This window comes from Sorex fumeus, unplaced genomic scaffold (genome assembly GCF_029834395.1).
Source record: "Sorex fumeus unplaced genomic scaffold, SorFum_2.1 ptg000044l, whole genome shotgun sequence".
Lineage (NCBI taxonomy): Eukaryota > Metazoa > Chordata > Mammalia > Eulipotyphla > Soricidae > Sorex > Sorex fumeus.
Genome location: NW_026606101.1, coordinates 66,401,549 through 66,427,743, shown reverse-complemented (window position 1 = coordinate 66,427,743; position 26,195 = coordinate 66,401,549). Strand labels below are relative to the sequence as shown.

At 38.1% G+C, this 26,195-nt stretch overlaps 1 protein-coding gene across 2 annotated transcripts in view; it reads left to right on the top strand.

Annotated features, from left to right (window-relative positions):
* STAG1 (STAG1 cohesin complex component) overlaps positions 1–26,195 on the top strand; it is a 354,244-nt gene that overhangs the window by 261,852 nt on the left and 66,197 nt on the right. For both annotated transcript variants that reach the window (XM_056121608.1, XM_056121609.1), the window contains 9 exons: positions 1,232–1,339; positions 4,479–4,593; positions 12,813–12,930; positions 18,574–18,677; positions 22,260–22,352; positions 22,479–22,568; positions 22,711–22,914; positions 24,263–24,333; positions 26,010–26,097. In XM_056121608.1, the coding sequence (XP_055977583.1) occupies positions 1,232–1,339; positions 4,479–4,593; positions 12,813–12,930; positions 18,574–18,677; positions 22,260–22,352; positions 22,479–22,568; positions 22,711–22,914; positions 24,263–24,333; positions 26,010–26,097 (991 nt within the window). The remainder of the gene's footprint in view (positions 1–1,231; positions 1,340–4,478; positions 4,594–12,812; positions 12,931–18,573; positions 18,678–22,259; positions 22,353–22,478; positions 22,569–22,710; positions 22,915–24,262; positions 24,334–26,009; positions 26,098–26,195) is intronic.

The following is a 26,195-nucleotide window of genomic DNA, read 5'->3' as shown; positions in this document are numbered from 1 at the left end:
CTGGGACATGGGCCGAGACATGTATGTTTCAAGGCAATCTTAAACTCTTCCTTTTGCGGTCTTAAAAACTCTTTTAGTTATTTCACTTTGAATTTAAGGGGAATATATAGTAAATGTTAGTTTATTTGCTAGTCAGCCTACACCTATTGATAATTTACAAACCCCATTGATCTGGGGCTGGATCGATAGTACAGCTGGCAGGGCACTTGTCTTGCGTGCAGCTGACCTGGATTTGATGCCAGGCATCCCACGTGGTCCCTTGAGCACTACCAGGTGTAGCCCCTGAACATCTCTAGGTGGGTGACCCAGAAACAAAATTACCAAAACCTATTGATTCCAGTACAATACGACACTGTAGTATAGTCTACTCCACTACACTAGCTACTATTTTTTGCTTCCCAGTAGAGTCAGGACAGACATTGTTATAAGGTAAAGTACTGAGAGAGGGCTGCGTGGACTGGAGCACGTGCTTTGCCTGCAGGGAACCCAAGTACCATCCCTGCCCGGCATCCTGGGATTGGCAGCACCAAAGCATAGAAGTCAAAAAAAATAATTCTAGGGCTGGAGAGGTAGCTCATAATGGGCTGAAACATTCATGTAAGAGGCCTTGATTTGGTCCCAAACTTCCATGGTCCCCTGAGTATAGCCCTGAGCACCAATAGATGCTGGCCTTAAAACCTGAAAAGAGAAAAAAAAAAAACACTCCAAATACAGATGGGGCTTTTTGTTTGTTTTCTTTTGTTTGCCATGCTCAGGAAACCCTATTTGGTGCTAGCGCTCAAACCTGGGTTGGCCACATGCAAGGCAAGCACCTTCCAAACTCTGTTGTTTCTTCGGCCCCCAGCCCTGAATTTGCTCTTTGGTGTTGCATGTACCTCATCCCCAGTGCTGCTGGGTGTGATCCCTAATTTATTTTTTGATACAAATACATTTTTAGAAGAGGTATGTAGCATAATAATAATTAAACTTTTAGAAACTGTACCAAATATATCCTGAGAAATTATTAATAGAAACTTTGTGATTGTTATTAACTGTGCTACACATGGGAAGAATTGTAAACTTTATTTTCTTGTTTTAGCTATATTAGAAATATTACTGCCAAAATAGATTAAACAGAGATGAAAAAATCAGTATACCTTGGCCTATAATACTAATTTTCACAAAATTTAAACAGGTATTTAAACAGAAAATAAACATTTATTTTGACTAAGATATTTTCTGAATTTTTCAGTGGAAGTGAAGAAGCTCTCTCCAATGAAGACTGTGAAAATGTGTATCACTTGGTGTACTCAGCTCATCGCCCTGTTGCTGTAGCAGCTGGAGAATTCCTTCACAAAAAGTGAGTAAATTATCTTTGAACCCTGGTTCCACTTTTGTATTTTGTTTTGTTGTAGGAGATTGAGTTCAGGGCCTGTGTATACAAGGCGTGTGCTTCTAGCCCTCTGAGTTACCTTTTCAACCCTATAGAATTGCATTTGAATTTAACAGCAAACCTTTTCTTTTTTTATTGTGACAAAAAATAGAGAAAATGAGTTTATTAATGTGATTAAACTTTTTTAAAAATTTCCGCTTCTTATATTGTTGCAGTGACTTGGAGTAACAGACTTATGTTGTTGTGCACATTTGTAGTTCTGCTGTTATATCACGTTTAGTTAAAATGAACACTGGGTAGTGAATTTGGCATATGGGATACTGTTGGGGATCATCAGGAGCTACTCGTCGCCTGGTGCTCAGGGGTTATACATGGTACTTAGGGGACCAAATGGTACTGGATTGAATCCAAGATTCATTATGCTTATTTTGATTTCTGATTAATTTTTTGTTATTGTGGTTCAGAAACTTGTTACTATTGCCAGATTTTCCATGACTACCATATTCAGTTTAAGAAACTCTAGCCTAGCAGCTTAGTGTGTGTTAACAGGGAGGGGCCCTAGAGAAAGAGGTGTAAGGATGTTGGTACTTTGGTGGTGGTTGTGTTACAGCAACACTGTAACATTAATACTATTAGGAACTTTTTATTGAATCACTATGAGATATGCCCTTACAAAGCTGTTCATGATTGGATTTCAGTGATTCAGTGTCCCAACACCCGTCCCTACACCAGTGTACATTTCCCAGCACCAGTGTCTCCAGCTTCCCGCCCATCACCCCTCACCCCTGCACCCCTGCTTGCCTTTATGGCAGGCACTTTTCCTTCCTCCTGGTTGTGGTTTGCAATATTGATGCTGAAAGGTTATCAAGAATACACATTTACCTACTTTTAACCCTCAGATCTTGTCCAGTGTGATCATTCCCTAAATGCTGACATTTTTATTTCCTTGTAAAGCTCATATCCATTTCTAAGCAATGAAAAACTTTCCCTGGAAAGTGACTTGATTCTTCATAATGTCTTTGAGCATTCTCTCAAGTGAACTCATGTTGCTTAGTAATTCTATGAATGAAGTTTTTTTGTTCTGTGGTGGGGGCTGCGGGGCAGAGGGGCATACCCCATAGTACTCAGGGCTATTCCTGACTTCGTGCTCAGGGATCACTCCTAGTTGTGCTCAGGTGACCAGATGTGGTGCCATGTATGGACCACAAGTCAGTCATGTGATGCCAAACACCCTGTGTGCTATACTATCTTTCTGGCCCTATGACCAGAAGTCTTAAGTGAGGAAAGGAGAGGAGATAGATATCGCTAGATACTGTGCATTCAATATTAGAAACATCCAGCTGGTTTCTCAGTACCTTATATTCATATATGAATGCAACTTTCCAAGTTTATACATTTTGTTTCTTTTTATATTTTAATTTCTGGGCTGGAGGGATAGCACAGCAGGTAGGGCGTTTGCCTTACACGCAGCCAACCCGGTTCTATTCCTCTGACCCTCTAGGAGAGCTACCAAGAGTATCCCGCCCACACAGCAGAGCCTGGCAAGCTCCCCATGGCATATTCAATATGCCAAAAACAGTGACGACAAGTCTCACAATGGAGACATTATGGGTGCCCACTCGAGCAAATCGATGAACAGGAGGACAGTGCTATTTTAATTTCTAAAGGACTATTCTGTTTTTCCATTTGTTCTACCCTCCATTAGCCACCCAAATAGAGCTTGCTGTTTAATCATTTGATATCTGTGTAGATGATACTTTAATTTTCTCAACATGCATCTCCCTATTACCCAAATATTAAATATATTCATTTTTTGTTTGGTTGGTTCATATATTCATTTTGTGATTGGTTTGTTTTTGTAATATGAAATTACTCTTGTTCTATATAGATTACTATTGCTTTTGTATCTAAATTAGCAGTGTGTATTTCCATCCCTAATTACCTTGTTTCCTTATGATATGAATAATATTTTTCTGTTTATCTCCATCCACTGAGGAGAGATTACTGAGAACAAGTTACCTTTTAATATCCTTTCTACTTTGTGTAATACCTGCACATAGGCATATTTGGCAGTACTTAAGTTTTTAGAATGTATGAACTTGGAAAAGAAAAAAACCTTTTTTTTTTTTTTTTTGGCTTTTTGGGTCACACCCATCAATGCACAGGGGTTACTCCTGGCTCATACACTCAGAAATTACCCTGGCGGTGCTCAGGGGACCATATGGGATGCTGGGAATCGAACCTGGGTCAGCCACATACAAGGCAAATCCCCTACCTGCAGCCCAAGAAAAAATGTCAAGCCATTTCTTTACCACTTTTTTTAAGCTTTGCTGCAAAATTATATGATTCTAAAGTTTGTGTGAATGAAATGCAGAAAGCAGTATTATTTAAAAGCATGAAATTGGGGGTTTGGGGAGATGATACAGCATATTAGGCACTTGCCTTACAAGGTGAATACAGTACCGCATATGGCCCCGAGTCCTCAAGAGGAATGATCACTAATCACAGAGCCAGGAGTAAGTCCTGAGCACCACCGGTGTAGAACTCCCAAAACCCAAGAATATTTTTAGAATAAATAGAATTAGGGAATTTTATAGCGTTGATGAAACATTTGGTTAAATTTTGCTATCTACTAAAATCAGTAGCACTGTAGCACTGTCCTCCCGTTGTTCATCGATTTGCTCGAGCAGGCCCAGTAACGTCTCCTTCATGAGACTTGTTGTTACTGTGTTTGGCATATTGAATACGTCACGGAGGGCTTGCCAGGCTTTGCCGTGCAGGTAAGATACTCTTGATAGATTGCCGAGTCCGAGAGGGGCGGAAGAATCGAACCTGGCTTGGCCAGTAGTTAAGAAAAAATTATCCAAAAGTAAATACTGATACCTGTCATTGAGTATATTGACGGTTGTCATTTTTTATAAATATTTGAATATTCATTATTCATCTGTATTGCTTCATTTGATACTTTATGGTTGGACTGTAAATAAAATGTTTTGCATCTAATATTTTTTCTTTATCACTGAAATAATTTATATAGTGAAGAAACAAACCCAAATCCCTACCCCAGTTAAATTTGTAATATTCTTGCTATATTTCTTATTTCCAGGCTTTTTAGCAGGCATGACCCACAGGCAGAAGAAGCATTAGCAAAGCGGAGGGGAAGAAACAGTCCAAATGGGAATCTCATTCGGATGCTTGTACTTTTCTTTCTTGAAAGTGAGGTAAATTTTTAATGTAACTATTATTTTTAAAATTCACTTTATGTACACAATTTTTATTTAATTGATGTGATTATTTGATATTTTCTAATGAGATGAAAGCAAGTCTGTGTTTTACAAAGTTTCGTACATCCACCCCCTTATTATTAAATCAGCACTCAATCTTTTGTGGGAGTATATGTGCGGGTTTCTGTCAATGCTAGAATATAGGCTGATAACTTTTTGTCTTTTATAGTATTGCAATACTGCGTTTTCTAATTTTTTTGTTGTTGTTGTTTTTGGTTTTTGCCTATTGTTAGCAGTCTATCAATAAATGGCAGTGGTTTCACATATTTAAAAATTAGTATTTAAGGAAAAGGAAGAATATAAATTTAAATGTTTCAATATTTCTACAAAATACAGATTATTCTATGTGCTATGAGTATTAATTGATTTTTAAATTTTTAATTAACATTCTGATGCACTATGATTTTTTTCCATCAGTGAACTCAGTTTTTCCATTAAAATGCTCTAAAATATTAAGTCTATATTTCCTATTACTAACAGTATGTTGCAGAAATTATTAATCAAACCTAAAGAGCCCTTGAATGAATAAACTACTTGGGTTAAAATTAATGAAATAGAGATGTAAAGGAAATGAAGAAAATCTAGTAATTAAAAACTCTTAATTATGAAAGTTATTTACAGTAAACTATTTTTCTTATTTAAATTACAGTTCTGTGTTTACAATATGGTTTATGATTTCTTATGAGTATAATTACCACAATTATCGTAATTTCCACAATTCTTAGAAGCAAATACCATACCCATCACAGTATACCCTTTTGTCTCCACCAGTACACCAACCCGTCCTTTTTTTTTTTTTTTGAATTTTAATTTTTTTTTTTTTCACAGCAATAATTTTTTTTTTTATTAGTGAAACACCATGAGGTACAGTTGTAGATTTACAAATCTTTGTGCTTGGGTTTCGGTCATACCCATCCTTCCACCAGTGCCCATTTTCCACCACCATGGATAATATCCCCCCCTCCCACCCTGCCTCTGTGGCAGGGCATTCCCTTTTGTTCTCTCTCTCCTTTTGGGTGTTGTGGTCTGCAAAAGAGGCATTGAGTGGCAAACATGTTCAGTCCATAGTCTACTTTCAACATGCATCTCCCCTTCTGGGAGGATCCTCCAAACACCCTTTATTTGGTGCTCCCTTCTCTATCTGAACTGCCCTTTCCCCTAGAATACCCGGCTGGCCTCTAAGCTATGGAGTAATCCTCCTGGTGTTGATCTCAGCTATTCTTGGGTATTAATCTCATATTTTGTTACTTTATATCCCCCAGATGAATGCAATCTTTCTGTGTCTATCCCTCTCTTTCTGACTCATTTCGCTTAGCATGATACTTTCCATATTGTACCACTTGTATGTAAATTTCATGACTTCATCTTTTCTAAGAGCTACATAGTAGTCCATTGTGTAGATGTACCAAAGTTTCTTTAACCAGTCATCTGTTCTTGGGCACTCAGGTTTCTTCCAGTTTCTGGCTATTGTAAAGAGTGCTACAATGAGCAAACAAGTGCAGATGTCACTTCGACTACACATTTTTGCCTCTCTGGGATATATTCCCAGGAGTGGTATCGCTGCAACCCGTCCTTTTTAAACACACACCACCACCTCCACTCATACTCCCCCACCTCACTCCCTGCCCAATTTGTGTGGATCAGTTCTCCCATTGTGTTGCCTTTGACCCTTTGTTGTTGTTACCTTTCTGTGTATCTTTAATCCCTACATATGAGAAAGAGCATTCTGTATCTATCTTTTTCTTTCTGATTTCACTCAGCATGATATCCTATAATTCCATCTATGATGCTGCAGTTGCCTAGTTTTGTTCTTTTTGGAGATGCATAGTATTAAGTTGTATATATATATCACAACTTCTTGATATACCACAATTTCTTGATTCATCCCTAGTTGAGCATTTGGGTTTTTTCACATTTCGACTATTGTACTAAATGTGATAATGAACATAGATGTGCATATATTCTCTCAAATTAATGTTTTTGTATTTTGTGATTACTGCCAACAAGTGGTTTCGCTGAGTTTCATGGGAGTCTATTCCCTTTTTCCTTTTTTGGAAAAGTCACCATGTTGCTTTCCATAGAGACTAATATGAATGGTGTTGCCACCAACTGTGGGTTCCTTTCTCAGCACAATCCTGCTGACATCAGCTGCTTGCAGACCTTTTTATATGTGTCATACTCATTAATGTGAGATGAAAAACTCAGTGGTTTTTTGATTTGCATTTTTCTAATCATGAGTTATGGGCAGCACTTTTTCATAATACCATTGGTCATCATATATCTTTCAGAAGTATTTATCTCCTCTCTCCATTTGTGAATGGGTCATTGGATTTTTTTGTTGTTGAGTTTTACAAGTGCTTTATAGATCTTGAAGATCAAATCTATCTGATGTATTATGTGCAGATATTTCCTCCCATTCAGTTATACATTTTTAATTAAAGCTTGAATTTCTTTCATTGTGCTTTTTAATTTATAGTCCCATTTATCACAGCTTGAATTTCTTTCACTGAACTTTTTGATTTCTAATCCATTTTGTTTTGTTGTCTTTGCCCGTGTTAATTTAACTATATTCTTTTTTTTTTAACTTAGGGGTACTGCTATTTATTCAACCACTGATTAAGCTAATTGAAGCAGGCATGAACTCTGCATTACTTTTTAAATTTTTTAAATGTTTCATTAAGTTGTTTACAATAACTATTTACATTCAATATTTCAACACTAATCCTACCACCATTGCACCTTCCCACCACCACTACTATGAATCTTTGCACCACCACCCAAACCTGCCCCTTAGGCAGATGCTAAATAATTTTTTTTTGCATTGAGAGGTGCCTTGCAGCTGTGAAAGTGGCTGTCGCGCACTGCTAGAATTAAAAAATTTTTAAATTTGGGGATTCCGGAGGCATATCTGTGGCAGCTGCTTTCTTCCAAGATTCTTTTTTTTTTTCTTTTTGGGTTACACCTGGCAATGCACAGGGGTTACTCCTGGCTCTGCACTCAGGAATTACCCCTGGTGGTGCTTAGGAGACCTTATGGGGTGCTGGGAATCGAACCCGGGTCGGTCACGTGCAAGGCAAACACCCTACCCGCTGTGCTATTGCTCCAGCCCCCAAGATTCATTTTTAAGTCTCTGAATTATTATGGCCATTAATAGGCTTAAATGGCGCCCAGAGGCAGTTCTTGGGCATGACTTCCAGAAAACTGGAAGGGAGGGGAGATACAGGGAGGTCGCCCATCCCCGACTCTCTTAAGCCTGGAGTTTTCAGTCACTGGTCCTGCATACCTAGGTTTTTTAGCGGATTCATTCTCATGCGTGGGGGCCTCTGGACGAGCCTGTGAAGGTCGACCGTGAACGTGCCAGGGTTCGTTTGGGTCAGGCAGAGGGACACACCTGCCCCTCTCTGAGGTGCCCCAGTGAAATTAGCCTGGTGCAGGGTGGGGAGACATCTTTGTGACGTGCTGCTCTCCGAGATTCATTTGTGAGTCTCTGAACCCTGGCCATTAATGCACTCAAGTAGCCTGCTTTTAATCTCTTTGAAGATTTATTATGGGTCTCTGAAGCAAGGCCAATAAATGAGCTTGTATTGCTGAGTCAGAGGTGGTTTATTGTAGTGACTCCCATATACCTAACTTTTGGCTGTTTAATTTCTCGGGAAACTTGGTCCCAAGTTGTTGGGGTCCGGTACAGTGGCAATTTTGGGATATTGGAAATCCTGAAGGCACCATCAGGCTGCTGATGCTCTCACCCCGCAGGTACAGGTTCACCTGCTAGGCAGTACCGCACCCCCGTTACCTGTATTCTTGAGTCTCGACTTACTAATGTTTATAAATTGCCAACCAGGAAATAATAAAACTTGAGGGGGGGCAGGTAGAATCAGTAGAAGGAAGACCTAAAATACTGATAAAATGATTGTTTTATTAATATTCCTACATCTAAGAGAAAGATAATGTGAAAGAGTAAGGGGGTTCTAAGGCTTTCAGAATTAGCAGTGAAGCAATGAAATAAATGAAAATTTGACTCAAGTGAACCAAAGTATTTTTCCAGAAGCTTGTGCAAAATACATCTAGTGTAAGAGCTAGTAAGCAGGGAGTTTGAGTTGAATTATCTGTTAGTAGCATTTGGGCTGGAGCGATAGCACAGTGGGTAGGGCGTTTGCCTTGCACGCAGCCAACATGGCCCACCCAGGTTCGACTCCTCCGCCCCACTCGGAGAGCCTGACAAGCTAGCAAGAGTATCTCACCCGCACGGCAGAGCCTGGCAAGCTACCCATGGCGTATTCAATATGCCAAACACAGTAACAGTGTTACTGGGCCTGCTGGAGCAAATCGATGAACAATGGGTGGACAGTGACAGTGACAGCATTTCTGTAAACAGAGACTAGATAGAGAAGTTAACCACAGTGCATAGTTAGAAAGTTTACTACCCATGCATTCCATTTGAGGATAATTTCTAACAATGGGAGAAGTGAATACAATTTCTAATCACTTAATCACTTAACTTCCCGTTAGTCGTCGATTTGCTCGAGTGGGCGCCAGTAACGTCTCCATTTGTCCCTGTCACGTGCTAGTGTAGCCCAATGGCATCTGTTCACTCCGGGAACATGAAGGGCCTCAAACCGATCGTTCATGATCTTGACGAAGAAGTCTGACCATCTGGTAGGTGGGCGGCCACGCGGTCTCTTGACATCCCGTGGAATCCAATCAGTAACAGCTCTAGTCCAACGGTCGTCTTTAAATCTCATTACGTGACCAGCCCATCTGATTTTCGACACCTTGGCAAATGAGACAGCGTCCCTGATCCTTGATCGTCGACGGATGTCAGAACTCCGGATTCGTTCTCTCATTTGAGTGAAACATGATATTCCAAGCATAGCTCTTTCTATTCTTCTTTGGGAGACCTGAATAGCGTTCTCATCTTGTTTGCGTAGGGCCCAGGTCTCTGAGGCATATGTTAATGCAGGAAGAACAGTGGAATCAAAGAGATGTGCCCGGAGCCGGAGGTTCTTCGTCCTCTTAGCTATTTCTTCGACGTTCTTGAAGGCGTTCCAAGCCGCTCTCTTCCTCCTGCGCAGCTCGGGTGCCAGGTCATTTGTCATGTTGACCTCTCGACCTAGGTACACATAGCTGTTGCATTCGGAGATGGTCGTTCCGTTGAGAGCGAATGGGGCGTCAGGAACAAGGCTGTTTCTCATAAACATTGTCTTCGTAAGATTCAGCTGCAGTCCTACCTTTCCACACTCACGGTCAAAGTCGGCCAGCATTTGTGCCGCTTCTAATACTGTATTTTAATATTGGGCCAGAGAGATAGTACAGGGTATAAGGCATTTGCCTTGCATGCTCTAAGCCCAGTTCGATCTCAGCACTGCATATCATACCCTGAGCACTACCAGGACTGATCCCTTAGCACAGCCAGGTGTGACACAAAAACTGAAATTAAGGAATATAAGAAAGATTGGTGAGCAAAAATAAGGAAAACAACAATAACTTTTCTGGAAACAGGTGGCACACCCTGCAATGCTCAGGGCTTACTCCTGGCTCTGCACTCAGGGGATTACTTCTGGTGGTGCTTGGGGGGCCATTAAGGGGTGCCAGGAGAAGAAGCCATGTTGGCTGCATTCAAGGCAAGCACCTCTCCCACTGTACCATCGCTCACCCCATAACAAAAGTAATTCAGAACTTAACCTAAAATGCCTATTAAGTTTAAGGCAAAACTAAAAAAAAAAAAGTATATATACATATATATATATTATTTAAGTATAATAATGTAATTTTTAAATAAGTAGAATAATCCTGGTGATGGAAAATGTAAGTTTGAATGTAAATCTCTTTAGGAATCCTGGGGGGGGAAAATAGAAAATGTTCGTCCATAAAGCATAAGGACTCTGTCAATGTCACTGTCCTCCCGTTGTTCATCAATTTTGTCAAGCGGACCCAGTGACATCTGCCTTGTGCGACTTTGTTGTTACTGTGTTTGACATATCGAATACGTCACGGGGAGCTTGCCAGGCTTTGCCGTGCGGGTGAGATACTCTCAGTAGCTTGCGGGCTCACCGAGAGGGGCGGAGGAATCGAACCTGGGCCAACCGGGTTGTCCTGCGTGCAAGGCAAATGCCCTACCCACTGTGCTATCGCTCCAGCCCAAAGCATAAGGACTCAAATGTTAATAAATGATTTCAGTGTTAACCATTTCCAGTGTCTCTTCACACAATGAATGTTATGATTAATACACTTTATTGAAAAACAGTTTGTGGGGAGTACGTAGCACTGTCCTCCCATTGTTCATCGATTTGCTCGAGCGGGCACCAGTAACATCTCCGTTGTGAGACTTGTTGTTACTGTTTTTGGCATATTGAATACGCCACGGGGAGCTTGCCAGTCTCTGCCGTGAGGGTGGGATACTCTCAGTAGCTTGCCAGGCTCTCTGAGGGGGAAGGAGGAATTAACCCGGATCAGCCATGTGCAAAGCAAATGCCCTACCTGCTGTGCTATTGCTCCAGATTTCAGGTCAGAAAAAAAAAATCAAGAAAACAGAATAAATACGTAATCTAGAACACAGAGTAAAAAAGTTTTTACCAAAGAAATGATAAAATAGGCCTGCTTCAGAGAAAATGACCTTAATGTCTAAGAAAATGCATAGGAGTGAATGAAATAAAAAGTTATCTAGGGACTGGAGCAATAGCACAGCGGGTAGGGAGTTTGCCTAGCACGCGGCCAACCCGGGTTCGATTCCCAGCATCCCATAGGGTCCCCTGAGCGCAGAACCAGGAGTAACCCCTGTGCATCGCTGGGTGTGACCCAGAAAGCAAAAAAAAAAAAGTTATCTAAATGAGGAAAAGTTAGACAGAATGTCTAGTAAGCCGAATTTTGCAGTAGCAGTATAAAAAGAAGATGGAAAGGAGATAGAATCATAAATGTTCAAGAATATTTGGACACTGTAATTGTAAATTATCCATAGCTAATTCACAAAGATCATTAGAGTGGGAGAAGACAAAAATTATAAAGCAAATATGTAAACACATTAGTTGAAAAATTGAATTGATAGTAATTAGACCTTTTTTTTTTTTTTTTTTTTTTTTTTTTTTTTGGCTTTTTGGGTCACACCCAGTGATGCACAGGAGTTACTCCTGGTTCATGCACTCAGGGATTATTCCTGGCGGTACTCAGGGGACCATATGGGGTGGTGGGATTTAACCTGGGTTCGCCATGTGCAAGGCAAACACCCTACCCGCTGTGCTATTAGCCCCCGTAATTAGACTTTTAAAAAGTTTGTTTTGTTTTTCTTGAAATCATTTCAGACAGAAAAGAGTATTTAAAAATAGTGGGGAGTACAGCATAGTAATATATTTTTAAGTAAGACCAGAGCAATTGTACCATGGGTAGGGTGCTTGCCTTACATGTAGATTGCCCGGTTTTCATCCCAAGCACTCAGGTCTGCTGAGCCCTGCCAAGAGTGATCCTTGGAGCAGAGCCAGGAGTAAATCCTGACCATAGTCAAATGTACCCCAAACGCCAAAAAAAAAAATTTTTTTTAAATGTCATTTCAAATTGAAATTAAAAATAAGCATTGTTGTTTGCTGGCATACCTTAATCAAAGTAGCACAAGGTATTTATAAATAATTTTTGGAAGTAAAGAGTAAATGAGATGAAGACTAGATAAGGCTAACAAATGTTCCAAAAGGTGAGGACAGTATTATATAAAATAAGCCAGAATTGTATTTTAGAGACGATTTCATTATAAATAAAAACTTCCATACCTCTCTGTAGACATACTTAAACGACATATGGATAGCCTCTCATCATAGGAGGTTTGTTCAGTATAATTTTTGTTATTGTGAAAGATATATAAACAAACTTTGGGTTTTTTTTTTAAATAGTTTATTGCCATTTAACTTTTTTTTTTCAGAAACTAAACTGAATTTTTTCTTAGTAAATAACTCCATTTTAGCTTAGGAATAGCAACAGGTTTTGAAATTTTATGTTTTTCTGTGTTGTGTTAATTTTTAACGGAAATAACAGTGGAGTACAAATTGATTTCTAAGTGGTTCTTGAAATCATTGTGCCCAAGTAAGTCATTTTAATTATGAAGAAAAATCGTTCATTAATTAAAAGTAACTTCCTCGCTAAATATTTATTCATACTTGAATTGTTATTTTTAGTTACACGAACATGCAGCCTACTTGGTGGACAGTTTGTGGGAGAGCTCTCAAGAGCTGTTAAAAGACTGGGAATGTATGACAGAATTGCTGTTAGAAGAACCAGTTCAAGGAGAGGAAGGTAGAGTATTTCGACCAGTTGATTTACATACTTTTCAAAATTGTTGTTTATAGCCATATATCTGTTTAGATCTCTCCTTTAAATTAAAAATAATCATACTATATGTTGTTTCATAAGGAAAACGGTTTGTTTCTTGTTTTGAGAATGTCTCAACAGTTTATGACATCTTAATTGAATATTGCCACACAAGTTTTTAAAAACGTCACTGTCACTGTCCTCCCGTTGTTCATCAAATTGCTCGAGCAGGCCTAGTAACATCTCCATTTTGAGACTTGTTACTGTGTTTGGCATATTGAATACTCTCCGTAGCTTGCCAGGCTCTCCAAGAGGGGCGGAGGAATCAAACCTGGCTTTGCTGGGCTGGCTGCATGCAAGGTAAATGCCCGACAGCTGTGCCATATTGTATAATATTAAAAGAAACCTCAAGTTGGGTTCTTTCTGCTGAATGCCAATGGACTTAATGTAAGAAGTACATATCCAGATGAGTGAGAGATAATAAAGCAGGTAGGGCATTTGCCTTGCGCACAACCAACGTAGGTTCGATTCCAGGCATCCTATATGGTTCCCCCAGTACCACGAGGATTGATTCCTGTGTGCAAAAGCAGGAATAAACCCCTGAGCATTGCTGGGTGTGGCTCACCCACACATACCCCATTAAATGAAAAATAGGCATTCAGAATTTTTTTTGGTTACATTCATGTGTTAATTTTGGAAAACCTCTTAGAAATAAGGATATAACTTAGACTACAATCATGCCCTCTTTGGTACTTAAAGTCAAAAATAGGGTGAGATAAGTGCCATGTAATTTCTTCCTGAGTGTCATTTTATTCATCACCTAATACCATAGACTATTTGAATTCATTCATACAGCAGTCCTGGAATATAGACAATAGCTTGACATCATTGAGATTTACAGTGTAATAAATACATACTTCATGATAGAAATAGAGTCATATATTATCTCTGTTCCTTGTGACTTACATCTTTATTTTTTATCATCTTTAGCTTTTTTATAATATGGAGAATTTTCCTCTTACATCGTTGTTTAATGAGGTGATATGTGATTGAGGCCCTATACTTTGCTTATGCTTCTGTGTCTCTCAGCACTCTAGGAGATAAGAGCAAAATGAACAATTTTGTAGTAGAGGCCTAAACTAACCATTAGGAACCCGGTGATGATCAGGGATTGCTCCTGGCCCTGCACTCAGGAATCACTCCTGGCGGTGCTTGGGGGACCATATAGGATGCCAGGGATCGAACCTTGGTTGGCTGCATGCAAGGCATTACCCACTGTACTATTGCTCCAGCCCCTGTTGTTGGTTTTTTTTGTTGTTGTTGTTGTTGTGTTTTGTTTGAGGTTTTTTTTTTTTTTTTTTTGCTTTTTGGGTCACACCCGGCAATGCTCAGGGGTTACTCCTGGCTCATGCACTCAGTAATTTCTCCTGGCGGTGCTCGGGAGACCATATGGGATTCTGGGAATCGAACCTGTGTTGGCCATGTTGGCCGTGTGCAAGGCAAACGCCCAACCAGCTGTGCTATCGCTCCAGCCCCCTGTTGTTGGTTTTTAATGGATTCGATCTGCCAAACAGAGTAACAACAAAGTCTCCAATGGAGACGTTACTGGGCCCGCTCGAACAAATCAATGAACAACAGGAGGACTCGAGCAAGCACTGCACTGTAGCACTGTCCTCCCATTGTTCATCGATTTGCTCCAGCGGGCCCAGTAACATCTCCATTGTGTGAGACTTGTTACTGTGTTTGGCATATCAGATACGTCACGGGGAGCTCGCCAGGCTTTGCCGTGCGGGCAAGATACTCTTGGTAGCTTGCCAGGCTCTCCAGGAGAACTGGAAGAATCGAACCCAGGCTGGCTGTGTGCAAGGCAAATGTCCTACCGCCGTGCTGTTTTTTATTTTTTATTAAATTTTAAGCTATTAAATTTTACTGAATAAAGACAGTAGAACTTTTTGTTTTGTTTTGTTTGGGGTAAACCTGTCAGTGTTCAAGTCATCAAACTCATTGACCTTTATCAACTGGAATTTCTCCTGGGAATGCAAGGATGGTTTAACATGTGCTGATCAATCATATCAACAAAAAATAAAAATCAAATGATCATATAATAGATGCAGCGAAAACATTTAACAAGATTTAGCACCCATTTATGATTAAAAAAAAAATCCCTCAATAAGATTGGAACTTGAAAAACTTACCTCAACTTAGTCAAAGCCTTTTAGCACAAGCCAACATTGTACTCAGTGAGAAAAAACTAAGAGCCTTTGCTCTAAGATCAGCACAAGACATGGTTGCGCACTCTGACCGCTTCTGTTCTGTACAGGAAGTACTTGTCAGAGAAATTCACTGTATCACTGTCATCCCTTTGTTCATCGATTTCCTCAAGCAGACACCAGTAACGTCTCCATTCGTCCTAGCCCTGAGATTTTAGCAAGTGCCACATTGGAGGCTCTTTCAGGGTCAGGAGAATGAGACCCATCATTGTTACTGGGTTTTGGCATGTCGATATGCCACAGGGAGCTTGCCAGACTGCCATGCGGGCAGGGATACTCTCGGTAACCTGCCGGGTTCTCCGAGAGCGAGAACTAGACAATAAGAGGTCGCATGGTTGTGAATGTCAGAGAAATTAGGCAAGAAAAAGTTATTAAGGGCATCCAGATAGGAAAGGAAGAAGTACCATCTGCATAATACAGAAGTTTTAGACTATAAATAGAAAATACTATATTTAGAAAACTCTAAAGACTCGACAAAGAAGACCCTAGATACAATAGAAACAGTAGACACAAAGTGGCAGGCTACAAAAATGAGTACACAAAAGTTTATGACTTTCATGTATGCAAATAATGAAATAGAGGAGAATGAGATATTTTTTAAAATTCCATTCAAAATTGTGCCTTGGAACATTTAAGTACCTACGAAGGGACCTAACTGAAGAGGTGAAACACCAATACAAAGAAACTGTAAAACACTATTTAAATAAATAAAAGAGGGCTTATAGAAATGGAAACATATCCCCTGCTCATGGTTTGGGAGATTAGCCTCATCAAAATGGCAGTATTCCATAAAGCACTATGCAGATTCAATGCAGTCCCTTTAAGGATATCGTGCATTCCTCAAAGAAATAGATTAAACACTCCTGAAATTCATATGGGAAAATAACCACCCCAATTTCCAGAGAATCCTCGAGCGGGAAGAAGATGGGAGGCATCACTTTCCCCAACTTCAGGCTGTACTCAAAGCAATAGTAATTAAAACAGCAAGGTACTAGAATAGAGACAGATCCTCAGGTTAATGGAATAAAATTGAAAATTCAGGGACACACCCTCATGTATATGGTCAGTTAATTTTCAATAAAGGAGCAAAATGTATGAAGTATTGTAAGGAAATCCTTTTCAATAAGTGGTATTGGGACAACCGATCAGCCAGATGCAAAAAAAAAAAAAAAAGAAATCGGGCCTCTTTCTAATGCCATGCACAAAAGTCAAGTCAGAATGGTTTAAATAAAAGGGTTTATCAGACCATAATCTATTGGGTATGCAGAGTAAAACATGGGCAAAACTGTCCATGACATTGAAGCTAGAAACATCTTTAAGAATGAAACACCATATGAAACACCAGGCAAATAGGATCGGAGATAAACAAATGGGACTACATTAACTTAAGAAGTTTCTGAACCTCAAAGGAAATGAGGACCAGAGTTCAAAGACAGCCTACACATTAGAATAAATTATTTGCCCACCACTCAACAAATAAGGAGTTAATATCCAAGATATATAAGGCACTGGTAGAACTTTACAAGAGAAAAATCTGACCTCATCATTCATCTCATGACCTGTACTTCATACTGTCAGTAGAAATAGATTATAGGCAGATTAAAGATGGAAAAGGAAAGAGGAAAAGAAAAAAAGGAAATATTTTTCTGTAATCTCAGGGTAAAAGGCCCTCCCGTTGATCATCAATTTGCTCGAGTGGGCCCAGTAACGTCTCCATTGGAGACTTTGTTGTTACTGTGTCTGGCATATCGAATACTCTCGGTAGCTTGCCGGGCTCTCCGAGAGGGGCGGAGGAATCGAACTCGGGTCGGCCATGTTGGCTGCGTGCAAGGCAAACGCCCTACCCGCTGTGCTATCACTCCAGCCCTCAGTCTCAGGGTAAGCAGAGTTTTTCAAGCAATATACAAGCCCTCAAAGACTGTGACTCCACTTGTTAATGACTTATGCAATACATTATGTCAGTTCTATCTTAGTAAAACAGGAGAAGCAGAAGAAATAAAACCCAAATGTATAAAATAAATAGAGGAAAATGTGATTTTGTGAAAGTTAACATTCTGACAAAAGATAACATGAAGAGAGTCTGACAATGAGACTGTAAAAAAATGTATGCAAGGTTCAAAATTACTAGTAATGTGCAGGAGCTTATAAATTAATGGAAAAAAATGAGTAACAGTAGAAAAGAAGCCAAAATTCAGTCCAAAAATTCCAATTAGTAGATAGAAAAGAGCAAAATAAATCACATTCAGCCAATGAATTAGCAAAAATTAAAGTAAAACCCAGTGCTGGCAGGGATATGAGGAACCAGTCATTCTTATAGTTGCAGCTGGAGGTGTGAATTAAATAACCTCCTGATTTTTTTTCAACTTTTTTAACCTTTGACCCGTTACTCTGGTTTTGGGAAGTATTCTGTAGAAATAGGAGTATCAGTGACGTGTATTTATACTTACAATGACAGAATTTTAAGAAGAAAAAAGAGTGAATATGTCATGGAACAGAATGTAATTATTCAAGAGAATTATTTGTACATGTTTTGATGTAAAGATTATTTAACATCTATTTTTAGTATTTTAATACATGGAATGATCTTTTTCTTTAAAATCTTTTTTAAAAATATTCATCCCCGGGGCTGGAGCAATAGCACAGCGGGTAGGGCGTTTGCCTTGCACGCAGCCCACATGGCCGACACAGGTTCAATTCCCAGCATCCCATATGGTCCCCTGAGTACCGCCAGGAGCAATTCCTGCGTGCATGAGCCAGGAGTAACCCCTGAGCATTGCCGGGTGTGACCCAAAAAGCAAAAAAAAAAAAAATTCATCCCCTTAGAGCTTTGAAATTGTATAGAACGGTGGGGGGGTGGGGGGTGGGCGTGGAGAGAGGGGCTGAAGTGATAGCACAGCGGGTAGGGTGTTGGCCTTGCATATGGTGAACCCAGGATACCTCGTATGTTCCTCTGAGCCCTGCCAGGATTGATTCCTAAAAGCAGAGCTAGGAGTAAGCCTTTAGCACTGCCAGGTATGGCCCAAAGAAACACCCTCCACCCAACCCAAAAGAAATGATAAAGAATAATGTAATAAAACTTTGCAGTTGCCTAACTCAGAAGTATGGTATTACAAGGAATCAGGTATTAAAAGAAACCAATTTGTTCATTATTTTCTTTACTTATTTTTAATCTCATTGTTTGACTTACATAAAGCCAATTTTTTTAAAAGAATAGAAGTTGAGTTTAACATCAGTTTTTAAAATAATCAGTAATTTTGGACTTTTTCGTAAGGGTTTTTTTAAGATAATTGTTTGTTTTTTATACAGTGGTATTTATGAAGCTGTCCATCTACATTAATATGTTTTGTTTTCACCTTAGCAATGTCTGACCGGCAAGAGAGTGCTCTTATAGAGCTTATGGTTTGTACAATTCGTCAAGCTGCTGAGGCTCATCCTCCAGTGGGAAGGGGTACGGGCAAGAGAGTAAGTTACATGAATGAGAAGTCTACGAAAGACTTAAGTAGTTCTCCATCTTAAATATTTGGAAATACTGTATCCTAAAATATGTGTATTCTAAAATATGATGTCTTTGTTAATGATAACTGCTGTGATGCTTCATCTTTATCCAGTCTATATTAGAGTCCTTGAATAGATTATTTCCTTTACAAGTTTCATTTGCATCTGTTAAAAGTGTAAAAGGACTCTTGACAGCTCACTGACTTAGTATATTTAACAACTGGCAATCTTTGGATAGTTTGTTGTATCTTCATCTTGGTATTCTTGATGTTAAAAATGAAAATGAATTAAGGTAATCACAGGGGTTAATTAAGATAGGGTAGGCATTTCTGCTGGAAAAAGGTATAAGACAGGAAATCAATCCAAAATTAAGTCAGTGCACTGAAATAGTTTTAAATTGTTCTTTACCAAAGATCATTTTTTTATTTGTAAAAGTATGTGTTATTCAAAAACTGCTAAAATTTGGGCCAGAAATTAACTATGATCCTGGAGCACATGCCTTGAGTTCAGGATGCCTGCCTTCCATCTTCAGTACTGTGTGGTACTCTGAGCACTGACAGGACCAATGGGTATGGCCCCAAAACAAAACAAACTTCTCAAAAGCTTGGGGAAAGCTTCAGGAATCCAGGGTTTGTTTGGTTTGTTTCTTTCTTTGTTTGGGCTTGGGGTTATAATATATAAAGACTTACAAACTTATGTTTTAGCACATTGGCTTTTAATATAAAACCTGGCATTTGGGGACCAGAAAGCTAGTACAGTGGGAAGGGCTCTTACATTTTACACCACCGGGTATGACCCAAAACCCAAAGGGGAAGAAAAAAAATTTTTTTTAGTTCCAGCAGCTTTGCTCTTAAAGGATGTAGACTCAGTATGGGTTGAATATCAGAAGAACACTTGTTTGTCAGCTTTAAGTAGCAAATTTGGTAAAAAGTAAAGGAGGAAAACCCACAGTTTTGATATTTCTGAAGTTATGATCCCGGCTGATAAGAACAGACAACTAGCCAGGAATCTTGCCTGGAAAATCCTGAAAATTAGTAAACATAAAAAAGTTAGATAAGCTCTCCACATCTTCCTCATTAACTGGGATATCTAAGTGAACCCAGAAGAAAATAAAAGTCAAGGGAAACTTTCAACCTGATTGACTTTGAATTTGCTCTTAAATCACAGATAAGTCAGTTCTCAGAGCAGAGAATTCTTACATAATACTTGAGTACAAACTCTGCTCAGTTAGTAATCTAGAAACATGGGACTGACGTTACTCCTGTCTTAGAAGACAGACAAACTAGATAAATAATCACAAGAATAATAAAAATTCTGAGCACAATGCCAAGAATGCCCTGAGTACCACCAGGTATAGCTCCCAGAAAAGAAAAACAAAGTGTAAGAACTTCAAATAGAGCACACGTCATAGAAGACACAAATTACATGGCTTAGGATAAAGAATGTTTTAAAAAATTAGGTAAATAATTTAATTCACTGTTATATTGAAATTTCCACTTTTTCAGAAAATTTACAAAGAAGCATTTAATTGTTACCTAATAGAAATGCTTTTTAATAGATCTAGTTACTGTATGGTTGAAAATTTATTGAAAAAGAACAATAGCTACACCTGGCCATGTTCAGGGAGCCACAGATGCCAACAATCAAAGTTGCATCTGACATGTACCAGACATGTGCCCTAACCATTGTACTATCTCTCAGACCCCATTTTAAACTTCTTAAAGTACAGTGACAAGTATAAAATTCATAAGATGGGCTCAATAGAAGACTTGAAAAGATAGGAAGAAATAACTAACGATGAAGACAAATGATAGGAATGATACAGTGCGATGAGAAGAAAAAACTATGAACTAAAATTGTATAGAGCCTCAGAAATGTAAAACCCCATTTGCTGCCAAACCAGATAAAATTATCTTCCATATATGAAGCGAAATTAAAACTTAACCAGTTAAGCCAAAATTGAGATATGCTTTTTAGTGTATGTTAGAAGTACTTAAATCTTGATAAGAAAGAAAACTCATCCGGAGGGAGGGAGGGAGGGAGAATACCAGAAATGGTAAATATACGCGTGAATATAAAAGGCTGCTATGTATACATACGTATGTACTTCTGTTATTATAATAAAATGTCACTGAGAGTCCAGTGCTGCTTATATCATTTACTTTTTTCTTATAATTAAATTTTTTATTTTGATGTTTGCATATTTAAAATTCAAATGCATGTAATAGTAATATTACATACCTTACATCGCATATTTTCATATTTCTAATTTTAACCTTTTGTGGGCGGGGGAATGAGGATTCCTCCTAGGTGGGTCTCTGGGCTGCTAGCTGGATCCTTGCTTCAGTGCCAGGACATAAGGAAAAGGTACCGTTCAGTCTCTGGTGCTGAAGCTTGAACCTAGGTCGGCTCCATGCTAAGCATGTGCCCAAACTGCTGAATGATTTCCCAGTCCTATTTTTGGTTCATTCTTCCAACATATCATTTTAAAAATATATAAATACATATATATGTATTTTCTTAAAAGCAGTTAAACCCATTAGTGCTGGGGATACCAGAGCCACACCGGGCAGTACTAAGATTGTCATGCAGTGCTAGGGATCTCTCTGAGAACTTTGCGCATGCAGGGCCTGGGGTATTATTGATGAAATCATATCCCTGGTCCAGATACGTATACTATTACCCTCTATACCCCTTTATCTTTTATAAAGGTTTATTCCATAATTTATTTGAAAATCTTCATTTGCTTGTGACTTCATAGTAACAGATGTTTTATTGCCTAACATCTTTGAGCTTATTACAGAGAGAATCAAATATGAATGAGTTCAGAGAAGTGAATAGTGTGTGCTTTAAAAGTATGTAAAAATGTGTTAACTGCTGTTATTTTAAAAACATAACTTTCCTTAGTACTTCTAGAGAAATATTCCTGTGAGAGCACCATTAACATCTATATTAAAACTCTAGAAAAATTATTTCTCCAATAATTTAAGTATTTTATTTCCAATTAAATCAATCCAATTACACAAGTAATAGTTTATCATTAATAATGAAGTTTTTATCTGGGGGGTTGTTCTTTGGGCCATATCGTTCAGTACCCAGAGGTCTCCAGGCCCTACGCTCAAGGATAACTAAAGGTTCTGGGAGGTGATGTGATAATGGGGTGGAACCCAGGTCTTCAGCATGCAAGGCTTATTTGTTTTGTCTTGTTTGGGGGGCACACCTGATGGTACTTAGGACTTACTCCTGTGAACAGGAATCACTCCTGTCAGACTCGGGGAACAATACAGGGAGCTAGGAATCAACTGGGATCTGCCATGTGCAAATCATGTACTGTACTGTCACTCCAGCCCAACAAAGCTAATTCTTATGTAACAACTTACTAATTTATAGTATTCATTACATAGGAATTTGCACATATTTTAGTAATTGGTTTGTTAAAGCTCCTCTTATTATTATCAATTACATCTTTTATTAATTTTTCTTACTCTATATAACATTCTAGTTTTATGACTCTAGTACATGACTCTTCCCATTTAAATTTATTTCTAGGTGCTGACTGCCAAAGAAAGGAAAACTCAAATTGATGATAGAAACAAATTGACTGAGCATTTTATTATCACACTTCCTATGTTACTGTCAAAGGTACAGTTTCATTTATTTTTTATAACACTTAATATGCCACTGAATTTGTGTATCATACCTTATGAGTTATCTTTTCTTTTTTCTTTTTTCTTTTTTTTTTTTGTGTGTGTGTGTGTCTCCTTCTAGTATTCTGCAGATGCAGAGAAGGTAGCAAACTTGCTACAAATTCCACAGTATTTTGATCTAGAAATTTATAGCACAGGTAGAATGGAAAAGGTAAGACAATATTAAATTTAATTCCTGCTACTGTAGTGTTTTAATTTTCCTATTTTCATATAATAAAATCTTTTTGGACAGTTGCTTGTTTTTATTTTTTTGTCATTGATTTAAATACCACAGTTTTTCTTTTTTTTCTCAGCACCTGGATGCTTTGTTAAAACAGATTAAGTTTGTTGTGGAAAAACATGTAGAATCAGATGTTTTAGAAGCCTGCAGTAAAACATATAGCATCTTATGCAGTGAGGAGTATACCATCCAGAACAGAGTTGACATAGCTCGAAGTCAGCTGATTGATGAGTTTGTAGATCGATTCAATCATTCTGTGGAAGACCTACTACAAGAGGTTTGTTTTAAAGTTAATGTATACATGGCTGTTATAATTCTTCGGTAGAATGCCTACTTAACATGTACAAGACACTAGCTAGATTTGATACCTGAAAACCCCCCAAAATTAATTTAAAAAACCAAGGGACTAAAAAAGATAGTACCATAGGTAACGCACTTCCCTTGCGTGCCTCTGATCCCCAGTACTATATATATCCCTCTGAGTCTTTCCAAAAGTGATTCCAGAGCAGAGAACTAGAAAGAAGCCCTGAGTAGCCCAAAGTGTTGCCCAAAGCAAAAAAAAGAATCGAGTTTATAAGTACATGTAATAATTTTTGTCTATTTAGAATAGCTAAGTGTATAAGTCATTTTCATTTTAAAATAACTTAAAAATGTCTCTTTCAAATCACAGCATCGCAATTATTCATCTTATAAAGCTTGGCCTTTATCTTTATTAATTTTAGAAAAGCTATTTTTTATTTCAAGAAAGGTCTTAAAGCCCGGCTTTTCTTAAATTATTTCTGCTTTTTTTTTTCCTGTGGCCTAATTTGCATTTTAACACTGAATTATTATGATATGCAGATAATGAGACATACTTATTAAGTGTACTTGTACTTCTATTTACCATGTTCCCAAGATAACAAATATATCAAATTTGCTATTATTATAAAAATTCTTATTTATTTTTCATTCTGATTCTCATGGACCTTAGAGATCGCTCAAAAGAATGGAGCATATTCTTTGCATGAAGGAGCCTCCGCTCTGGGTTCAGTCCCAACATCACACAGTTCCCAGAGAGAGCAACCCCAGCACTGTAGGGTGTTGCTTCCCCCCACCCCCCGGACTCTCCCCAAAAAACGTAGAGAGATAGATAGTCATTAAAAATCTTACAATTAACCATTAAATAATGTTTTAGTGGAATATTAAATTTCATATGATCCATGGAACCACATGGATCACAAGCATCACAGGACACGATTTCCCCAGCAGAGCAGTCTGCTGCTGGAGTCTGACTATAGCTATGAGCCAATGAGCCCCGCAGCTCTCCCCAAAAAATTAAATATGACCTACATATCTACTTACTTAGCATTGCAGGAATTAGTCCTATTAATGATAATAATTCCATTCATATTAAAAATTATTTCCATCAATAATAAAAATGTATAAAGTTGCATTGTAACATTTCAAAGTTCCAGAATTGGCTATCTCTGCCAAGTGAGATTAGTGGTATATTTAGTGGTTTTTATTTTTTAATTTTTAATATATATTCTGTATAATTTATGAAGTATATTTCTTTAAGCCATAAACTTTCATGTGAAGTTGAGGATAAGTAAAGTTATTTAAGGTGCATCTTTTTTTTTAAATAGGGAGAAGAAGCTGATGATGATGATATTTACAATGTGCTTTCTACATTAAAACGGTTAACCTCTTTTCACAAGTATGTTGTTTTATTTGAATAAGTTTAGTGAAAACCATTTTTAATCAACATAAAATAAACATCACCTTTGTAGTGTTTGATGTCCGTATAACAGTGCAAAATTTTAGAGAGAAATAATGAGATACAGTGTTTATTTTTAGTTTAAATTTTTCTCTAGATAAATATTTTTATTATAACCACTGCTTAAAGAGTAGAATTAATAATTTAACATAAGGGATATATACAGTAAGAGTGCAGGTTAATTAATTGTATCAAATTAGGTTGGGTACGTGAGTTAGAACTTAAATGGGTAAAATTTTTTAAGCTATGAAATTATTTCAATTAGCTTTATTTCCTGAATTGTTCTGAATTGTTGATTGTTTTGTCTTACTATGTAAATAGAAATTTTCGTTAAATAAAAATGATTCAGATCTAAGAAATCGTCTCATTTTCAAGTTGTAATTTGCATGTCCAGTGTAATGATGCAGGATCATCTTCTCCTGAACCAGAGAGATAGGCCAGTAGGCTGAGGATATGCTTTGCATACCGTGGCCTAGATTTGATCCCTGACACCTCATGGCCCCTGAGCACTGCCCAAGTGACCCCATGCACTCCCTTCGAGTATGGCCCAAAAACAAAAATACCAAGAAGAAATATTTAGATATAACCTAATAGTCATACTAATACTATTTCAGATTTCAAAGCTGCCTGAAATCTAACAAAGCCTTTTTTCTTTATACACAAGTAATTTGGAACAAATACTATGGAAAAACAAACTAAGAAATGTTTTGGACTGAAGAGATAGTATAGCAGGTAGGGTGCTTGCCTTGCTCATAGCCAACCCAGGTGCAAAACCCAGGATCCTGTATAGTTCCATGAGCACTGTCAGGAGTTATTCCTGAGTACAGAGCTGAGAATAACCCCTGAGCACTCTTCGGGTGGCCCCTCTTCAAAAAACATTTCATCTTTGAAAATGAAAATTGACACTGCCAAAACTCATATTTAGAATATTTTGACATTTGAAAATAATTTATCAGCTGATTATTTGAAAATAATTTACTGATTTTAATGATAGAGTTCAAGATTTTTAAATATCAACATTATCTCATTTAAAAGTTTTCAACCTATATGAATACCTGCAACGCAGTTTTGGAGTTTTCTTTTTTTATTTTTTGTCTTTTTCTTTACCTGTAAATACATCTCTCTCAGAAATGCACTGAATTTATAATTTGATATCATGAATGGCTTTAAGTATGTTTTACTGGGCCAGAGAAATGGTATATGGGTTTAGGTCCTTGCCTTTCAGAGCAGATTTCAGTTTGATCCCCAGCATCACGTATGCCCCCACACCCCTTCTCCCCCAGCACTTCTAGGAATGATCTCTGAACAGGGAACCAGAAGTAAACCCCGATCACTGCTGAGTTTGGTCTCCAAACCCAAAAAATCATAGCAATAAAAATAAATATTCTAAAACACAGGAGAACTATTACCTATCAATGGAATATGAACTCAGTTTGGCCATGCACTGTTGATCTTCACTTACATGAAATAAAGTTTGTTAGTGATGCAGTGAGTTCCTTTTACCAGCTTGTACTCTCCTTTTCCCACTCCTTCCCATCTCCCTCTTTGCTTCTTCTAACTTTAACTGTTTTCTTCCACTCTAGGTTAAAGTTTACTTTTACTTTGTTTATTTTTAGTGCTCATGATCTCACAAAATGGGATCTTTTTGGTAATTGCTACAGATTATTGAAGACTGGAATTGAACATGGAGCTATGCCAGAACAGGTAGGAGTTTATTGATATTATTTCTTTCATTTTAAAATGCTCATGCTTTTGTAAGATATCACATAGGATTATCAAGTCTCTCCGAGAAAGGCGTTAAT